Raw genomic sequence first — 9,481 nt, forward strand, 5'->3', positions numbered from 1 at the left:
AATTCGACCTTGTGCACTAGTTCTATGGAGACCTATTTTGGGCCAGTCTTTCCTTGCAAGATATGGGGCCTATTACTATGGAACTGCTTCTCACAGTGACTGTTGCCCTGTTCTCAGTGGAAGAAAATCTGATGCAATCTAATGGGACTCTACTATGAATGTTGACTTTAGGCCAGAAATCTAATTGGAAGGAGAAAAAAAATAATAAGAATGCAGTATTTCAAATGGGGAATAATAATAAAGGTATTGGGGTTTTGCTTTGTAATGCTGGAATGTACATGGTGATTCGGAGTTAAAACTGATATCTGTCTGTTCTCTCCTCTCATACACAGAATCTCAGAATCTGCCAAAGCAGCCACCATTGATGCTTGCACTGGGCCAGGCCTCTGAATGCCTCCGGCTAATGGCACATACAGGGATTGGTTCCTGTTCATTTGCCAGAGTGGACGACTATTTGCACTAGCTGCTGTGGCAGTGGAAAGACCTCAGACACTGCCCCCTCACCTCCTGTTCAAGACCTACAGCAAACCCTTCGCCTTTTCTCGAAGACCATCACACTGCCCGCAACACAGGTGCTGACTGATCTTCTTTCCTGCCAGCATCCTCATTACATTTTATCAGGTTACACGACTGAAAGCATTGCATTTTGGAAGAGATCATGGGTGCAATAGTGCACGATATAAATGTAGCATATTCCGCTCTGAATTCTTGGTCACTGAGCCACCAGTGTTTAACCCTGGAGGTTTTGTCCTGTGCTAGCTTCTTGTTTACTGGTTATCATTAGGGCTGTAACAAAGGTTACATATTTAGGAACTTCACTTGTTTATTTTTTAATAAGACTGAAATAATATCTTAAAATTGTAGCAACATAATTTGGTGCTGTTCTGGTTCCTCAGCACTAATCATGATGCTTCAACTCCAGACTTCTCTTCCTTTAGCATAAAATCTCATGGCCACCTAAAGTTTTGGGCTGTATCATTGCCAAAACTTTAATTCTCCTTTCTTTTACCCCAGTTTTCACCAAAAAATACACTGTTGATTTGTTACAACCCTAGTAATCAACCACGTTTGGTTTACATCTTTTCCATATTCTACCTGTGTATATTCATGTGGAACAATGCTGCTCATTAACACTTTGCTCTTTCATTTTGCTGTTCTGCCGTTCAGCCATAACTTCCACTTGTTCCTTGTGGGAACTCTTTAAAAACCACATCATGTCAGGTTACCCCACGTACATTATGAATGTGCAGCTGTGAGTTCAAATCACCTTCTCAAACTGACACTTACATTGAGCCATCCCATTTAATAATTTGGGCCATTTCTCAGCAAGGAGTAGAATGGGGTTGGGATGCAAGGAAAGTATTGGCAGGCAGATAATGTGGGTGCAAAACTAGCTATGTTTCTTGAGGTTAGATCAATCAAGGCAAAAGTTAATTACAATAGTTGGAGGTATGCAATTCTGCAAGTTTACAAAACTTCTCTTGGAAAGGTTTACTTAATATGTGTTCGCTTTAATTCAGATTAACCTCAGTAAAGCTAGTTGACAACTAATTCCACAGATGCTCAATTACTATAGCACTGATTCCACATTTTGAGCTAAGCTCTGCAATATTATTTATTGAACAATCTTTTTTAGTAGATGTTAAACTTTAAACTCATGTCAATGTAATTGTACCTCTTTTAAAAAAATCATCAGGTTATTGTTACATCATAAATCTAACTCTCCAAAGAACAAAAGTTCCACACATAAACCAAGAAGATGAAACAGTGCTGTGGATTCCTGTTACAATCTCAAATATCAGAAAAAGGAACCTAGTTGCTTAACGTCTGGCAGTATTATTGGTAAATAATTATTCAAAAAGAATAATTTCATATTAGGAGAATAAGCCGTAATCAGGAATTAAAGCATGTTCTGAGTAATTAGTCTAAGTCATAGCAGAAGAGATGGAATTGGAGCCATGGTATGTCGCTTGAGAGTTAAGGGAAGTTGCACAATGCAGTTTTAGTAAGTCTTGCATTTTATTAGTTTTTACATAGGCTATTATCCTTGAATTCTCTTCCACTGGTGCTAGTCTAATTTGGATTCAGTGAGTCATCTTCAGGATTTGATGCTAAATGTAATTCTATCATCATAATCTAGAATTAATTCAATTATAGTTCCCAAAGAATAATTTCAAGAAAGAAATGCAGCTGTTTGCATATAAGGAAGAATTTGGAGGTTTGTGCAGATTATAGTGGCATAGCACTGCTCCAGTAATTATGAGGTTTTTATGCTGTTGACTTCCCTGATTCTCCTACAATGGAACTTGGTACTAGGTGTGGAAATAGGGAACCAAAACGATAAAATTTGGATGTGAATGTGGAAAAGAAGATAATGTGGCTAAACATAACTTCAGTGGAAAGCAGAACTACTTGGCATTTCTTAGAAAGCAAATATATGAAGGGAACTGATGGGTTTGTACAAGACTTCTATGATTATGAGCAAATCTGAAGAGTCTCTGGGTTCAGATGAATTATTGGGTACTTTTTCCATCTTGTGCACTAATTAGTTTCACATTAGTTAAAATTGATCAAGCCTCTGCAAAGAAAATAGTGGTACAGTGTAGGAAGAATTATTGATGAAATGTCCATTTACAGGAAACACATTTTTAAATAACATCTCGGTATTGTTTCTCTTTTGGCCTTTTGAATTTGATGGCTATTTCAATGTTACATTACAATTATGTTACTTCAAAAAAGTTCCATTCCAAATTTCTTGTTATGATTTTACCCACATATTTAACTTTCACATGTTGTTAGTTGCTGTTTGACAAGGAGAGCTATTTTGCCAAATTCCTTCCTATCCCACATTAATCTGCCATAATGATCTAGACAGAACTGATGGAGTTGAGTATTTTCTTCTCATCCAGTCCCTGAAGCTTGTAACACATGATGGTACCTCGTGACTGACTATCCATTGTATTAGTTGGTGGTGTAGTTCTGCAACAAATCTAATACCTCAAAAATTCCAGCTTTAGAACTTTAAGATACTGCATTTTTTTGGGAACTGTGGCATTGTGTAGCTGAGTTTTTTTTTTGACAATGTACATTTTAATATCTAAGCACTTGTGCAACCCACAAAATTGAAGGAACAATCTGTTACTGATACAAGATTTCTGGCAATGCTTTGAAAATGCTAAGTTTTAGAAGGCCAAGTTATGTTAAAAAAAAATACAATTCTTCTTTCACTTTTTTTAATCAAGCCTGGATGAGCAATTCTGTGCGCATATGTGATAACGGAACAGAGCAGACTGAGATCTCCAAGTTTTAATTCTGCACGTGGATTGAGTAACTTGATCTGTGATGGAGAGTTTTACCCACGTGAGCTATCGGTGTGGCTTGGTGGGATGGAGAAGGGTTCATGTAGATGGCAGGGTAAGGTTTGAAGTCTAAAGCTAAAACAAGTGGAACTGTTCTGCTATGCATGGATTTTTTTGCTCATGCATGCAAGAATTCATATGTTGTGAAGAATATTAATTCACTACAAAATCAAACTAGTTTGGGCCTGTGATGAAGGGAGGAAGGCCAGCTGAGGAGACCAAAATATCAAAGATGTCTGGAGTTATTTTGCCTGTGAATTACAATGAATATACTAGCCACTCTCTGACAGAGTTGGATTTATCTTATGAACATCAGACATTGGTGTAGATACTTCAAAGTGTTTATAAAAATCAGAATCCATAGCAAAGTACTTGTTCCCTTCAGATGTGTAGTGGAACTTCAAAAGTAGTACAGTGTATGCTGTAGAAACAAATGGGAAAAGGGGGCAATAACATAGTGAGTTGTGAGAACTACAAAACTGCTAGAATTTTATGGTCTACAGGAGATGGGAAGAAATTCAGCGAAATGTGCATTGCACACACATTTGAGTGCCAATTCGCTTCTGAAATCGATTCTACTGAAGTTTATGGAATCAGATTTCCTAAGTATAGTTCAATGCACAGCTGCTACTATATTGCACATTGAACATCAAAGATGAATTTCAGCCCAAGTATTCCATTCCAGATTATTACTTTTAAATTAATTTGAAGGCTATTAATGTCTCTGTATCATCCCTGTCAGCTTGTTAGTCTTTTGCATCATTGTCAGAATCCTGAGACAGTTTTCAAATAATGTGACACATTTTGCAGTTTTGCAAGGCACATATGCATGCAGAATGGGCAACAAGGTGGTTTAATGTGTCCTTTACATGTGGTATTTTTGCTCCTAGCAGAGTAATTTAACAGCATCGATATTCTAATTTTATACAATGTTTTCCATAATGTTCTTGGGTTAATGGAGCCTTTTTAAGTTTAACTCTTCATCTTCTGGAGATTCTGTTTATTTAAAGTTGTAAGACAATGTTAATGAATCCAACCTTAAAGTTGATGCCTTGTATTTGAATTTGTCAGGGGGTTAATTAAAAGGGAAGTTTATGGAATTAATCCACAATCTGAAAATTAATGACACTGACAATGGTTCACCTCTCATCTCGTTACTCTTGGCCTTGTTTTTAACATATTTTGGATTAAAATAACATTTAAGCAGACATAGTAGACCTCCAGTTGTTAAAAATCCAGTGATGTCACTGTGAAACATTGTGCACAATACTCTCTCTCCACCATTAAAGAGAGGGATTTGACAAAAAGTGTTTTTCATTCAGTCAGCCTCTATCCACTGCTAAAGCAAATTTTAAAAAAAAGAAACTGTAGGCTGAATGATACCAATATTTTCACAGATTTTTCTCATTGTAAGTTTTGAAGTTAGATGACAAATTAGATCAGTTCAAGTTTAGTTCGAGTGGCTGGATAGTTTATTTTCTGAAAGTTAATAATCTGAAAATAAAGTATATTTCTTATCTGTTTTTATGTATGCCATTAAATTTCATTTTACCATTTTAACAAAGCAGTTTATTTTAACACCACATTAACATTAATGTGAATTCTATAAGTCCTCCTCTTTATTGTGTATATTGTATCCAAAGTTCATTTTTCTTGAGTGGTGTGGGATACGTTTAGCAGTTTGGTTGTTTCACACAACCATGTCTTTCAATTAAGAAACTGAAATCAGCTCATTTTCTCTGCACTAAAATCCCAACCTCACTAATCTCAGAGCGGAGGAGCAACACCTCATATTCCATCTAGGTAGCCTCCAACCTGATGACACAAAATCGATTTCTCCTTCCAGTGACATTTTCCCTTCCCCCTTCCCTCCTCTTCTAACCACCACTCTGGTTTCTTACCTCCTCCTCATCGGTTTATCACATCCCCTGATGTCCCACTTCCTTTCCCTTTTCCCATGGTCCACTCTCCTCTCCTGTTAGATTCCTGCTTCTCCGGCCCTTTACCTTTCCCACCCACCTGACTATAGTTCTCACCTTCCAGTTCGTCCTCCTTCCCCCCCCCCCCCCCAACCTTTTTAATCTGGCAGCTTCCCCTTTCCTTTCCAATCCTGATGAAGGGTCTTGCTCGAAACATTCACTGTTTATTCATTTCCATAGGATGCTGCCTGACCTAAGTTCCTCCAGCATTGTGGCTGTACATCTTTTGGAAAAGATCAACAGTTTAAGAAATGAGCAGATTAGGTCAACAGAAGGAGACTACAATATATCAGATTGTTTTCCCTTAACAATTGCTGGCTGGCCTCTGGGCAATGGTGACACAATTTTAGCCAAATGCACTAAATTGTATAGAATTTCCCTTGTCAACAATACAAATAAATGCAAGTAATTTACATTGCACAAACACATCCACCACTGTTAGTAACCAAGGAAGAAAAGCACTCAATGATCAAAAAGATTACTTGCACACTTTTTATCTTACTACTTAACAACAAATGATTGGAGGAATAAACTACAAATGCATTTGCCATATGAATGAAAATTAACATTGCATAGTCACAGAATTAGCCATATGAATCCCATTGTAGCAGATGTGGCTGGTGGCTTAATACATTGGATAATGGTGTCTTGAGTACTTAAGCAAATAATTTTGTCGGGATTAATCCCCAGTTTTTCATGATGTGTTCACTAGACGCCAATCCATTTGAAAATAAATTGTACCAGAAATGGGAGGTTTGGTCAATTTCAGATGGTGAACAGCTTATTATCTGCTGTGGGTTTAAAATTTAACAATTGACACCAGCTTTCCCCTAAATGGAGGTCCATCCACCCAGACATGTAAAATTGCGCAGTTTCATTCAGATTGACAACTGGTGTGCATTTCTTAAATTGTAAAAGACAAATTGAATTTAAAGCGTTTTGCTTCTGACTGGTGCTGTAAAAAATACACCAGCCCCTACCAGAATTTACTTGCCAATTTCTACATACTATTGTTCCCCCAAAATAGTTGCAGGTTTAAAAAAAATTAAATTTCAAGCAAATAGACATTCAACCAAGTGTATACAAAGCTGATTTGCTTGCAAACTGCTATTCTTGAAAAGCCTGAAGGACCGTGTTTCAGCAACTTGAACTTATATTCAGTATTGTGTATTTACAAATAACTGAAAGGCCAGCAATAGCAGTATTGGAAGGAGTTCTGCTGATTTTTCGCAGTCTCAGCCCAGTTGTCACTGTAAGCTGGAAAACTGTATTGTGTACTAGGTAAGTGTGAATGTGAGTGGCAATATCATTATTATATGATAAGCTGCTAAAAGCTTTGTAAAACCATGTAATTTGTTTTTTTATGTCTATCAATCAATGGCAAGGTTGATGTTTTCACCTTAATGAGACAATCTAAAATCATTTTGAATTAAAAGTTTCTGATTTCATTTAATGATATTTTGTTACTGGAAAACAATGTTATTAATTTTAAAGAAAATGCTTCACTGACATCTTAAAGCTGCAATTATGCACCAGTTTAATCTTCATTCTGGTCTGTATGCTTTCAGTCCAACCAATGCAGCTACTCCCAACATATGTTTTTGCTGATGTCTGAGACATTTCACATGTTCTGGCACATTGAAGAAAAGTGATAATTTATCCTCTTTCAGTAAATTTCCTAATGAATTCTGATTATGGATGCAACTACACATCAAATTTGGAAAGAGGAGCATGCTGCATTTTAATTTTCATTTGCACTCACATTGAAACCCTGAGGTTGACGCTTTTGAGTTTGTACCTGGCACTTTGAAATATGGGAACAGGAGGCCTCATTTACTGACGTTATGAAGTGTACTGAAGCATGGCTTTGATTTTTTTGTGTGCTCTTTTCCTCTTGGTTGGGTTCTGCAAAACTAATGCTAATTTTTTTTTAATTTTTATTTTTATTTTCTTTTTTAGAATAAAACAGTAAAAATGGTGTGACACTATTTAAAGATTTTAAAAATTCTGTTAATCTAGTAATTCTAGTTTTGTGTACTTAACTGTGCTCAGCTTGAAACTATTATAAAGTCATTTGTTTAAAGGAAGGGAAGGGTTAATAACGTTTTAAATTCTGTATAAGGTATAAAATGTACACATTGTAATTTAATGATTTTCTTTTGTGGCTCCAAACTCAGGTATGTTACATACAATTTACAGCATGGAATGTGAAGCAAGGCATTTTGTTTTACCAGCACAAAACTCATAAACTAATTTCTGCTCCATGCTCAATATCAGTTTAATTTTGTTATGAATTCAAAATGAACACATAAGCTGTGCACAAGTACAATGGTTGTTCAGTTTGAGAGCATAGTAAGTATTTGTGAAGCAAAAATTACCCAGTACTAGCATGAACATTTGAGAAACTTTTAAAACAAAAGCAAAACACAAAAAAAAGAAAATATGTACTAGAAATATGTTAAAATGAAATGTATTCTGTTGTATTTTGACAGAATTATTTTTATTAAAATACACAGTCATGTGCTAAATTTACTGTCGTTCTTTTATATAACTGACCCTTAGTTTGTTGCAACTGGTTGTGAATACAAGTTTGCTGCAAACTTGGTCTGTAAAGTATATGTTAACAGCAATTTGTTGATATAATTAAAATAAAAATGCAGTGTTTTTTATGAGGATTGAAAGGTTAGTTAAAACATGGTACGGTCACCTTTGAAATCCAAACCCAACCCAGGCCGAAATCAATGACTTAGTTTTTTTCCTTACTGTCACACATAGACTACCAAGAAGCCACCGATCATAATTTGACTGGTTCCATTTATGATTTTTCTTGCAATTAAATTGAATTTTTAATGAGCATGTTAAATAGTCTGCTGCTCTGTTCACTGAAGAGATCTCTCCATTGACAGTGAGAGGAGCTTTCAACTCTTAATCTGAATTCATTTAGTATTAAAGGCTAAATAAAAGCCATTTCTGTTTTCACTGATGCAGGGATGACTAAGGACAGGTGATGGTAGAATCTGAGGTGATTTTCAAAATCTTGAAAGGCTATGAGATGGCAAATATTCCAAATAAGTTGTTTCCACTGCTTTTAAAATGGCTACCGAGAAAGTAAATCCCCAGATTAGCTCTGGAAGGAACTGGTAGACTTTCTCCCAAGCTGGTAGTTAAACATGCTTAGTTTAATAGTTCCAGAGGTGATAACGTAATTTGAAATTGGATAAACATTTTCAAAAGAATAATGTTAAAAGATGCAAGGAAAAGATGGTGAAAATACATTAAAGTGAATTACCACAGTTGAATAGTTAGAAATAGCCCACAGAACAGTACGCAAATAAACCTTTTGGCCCATGATGTGTGTGCCAATCACGATGCCAGTCCAACTAATACAATCTGCCTGCACAAGCTCCTTAATCCTTTATTCAATACCTGTTCATGTTCCTTTCCAAATGCCGTTTAAGCATGATAATTGTATCTGCTTCCATCATTTCTCCCTGGCAGTGGGTTCTAAACACCTAACATTCTTTGTCTAAAAATAAACATGGCTTGAAAATCACTTTTAAACTTTCTCCCTCTCAACTTAAAGCTATGCCCTCTGGTTTTTGTCATTTCTACTCCAGGAAAAAGACTCTGACTGTCTGCCTTGTCTATACCTCTCATTACTTAATGTACTTGTAGATAGATAGATACGGTACTTTATTCATCCCCATGGGGAAATTCAACTTTTTTTTTCCAATGTTCCATACACTTGTTGTAGCAAAACTAATTACATACAATACTTAACTCAGTAAAAAATATGATATGCATCTAAATCACTATCTCAAAAAGCATTAATAATAGCTTTTAAAAAGTTCTTAAGTCCTGGCGGTTGAGTTGTAAAGCCTAATGGCTTTGGGGAGTATTGACCTCTTCATCCTGTCTGAGGAGCATTGCATCGATAGTAACCTGTCGCTGAAACTGCTTCTCTACTGGCTCCATATGAGGCCTAGATCTCCTAAAGTCCACCACCATCTCCTTGGTCTTGTATCAGATGGCCCTTCTGCTTCTGACACTCCAGAGAAAACTGCAAGTTTATCTGACCTCTCCTTATAGTCTATACACTAATCCTGATAATCCCTTTCTACACCACCTCTAAAGCCTCCATCA

At 36.2% G+C, this 9,481-nt stretch overlaps 1 protein-coding gene across 1 annotated transcript in view; it reads left to right on the forward strand.

The window, feature by feature from the left end:
• Positions 1–7,866, forward strand: part of ranbp10 (RAN binding protein 10) — a 136,823-nt gene extending 128,957 nt beyond the window's left edge. The window contains exon 14 of the mRNA XM_073069915.1: positions 333–7,866. Within this exon, the coding sequence (XP_072926016.1) occupies positions 333–463 (131 nt within the window). The 3' untranslated portion in view covers positions 464–7,866. The remainder of the gene's footprint in view (positions 1–332) is intronic.
• The last annotated feature ends 1,615 nt before the right edge of the window (positions 7,867–9,481 follow it).

The sequence above is a fragment of the Hemitrygon akajei genome, chromosome 17 (assembly GCF_048418815.1).
Source record: "Hemitrygon akajei chromosome 17, sHemAka1.3, whole genome shotgun sequence".
Classification (NCBI taxonomy): Eukaryota; Metazoa; Chordata; class Chondrichthyes; order Myliobatiformes; family Dasyatidae; genus Hemitrygon; species Hemitrygon akajei.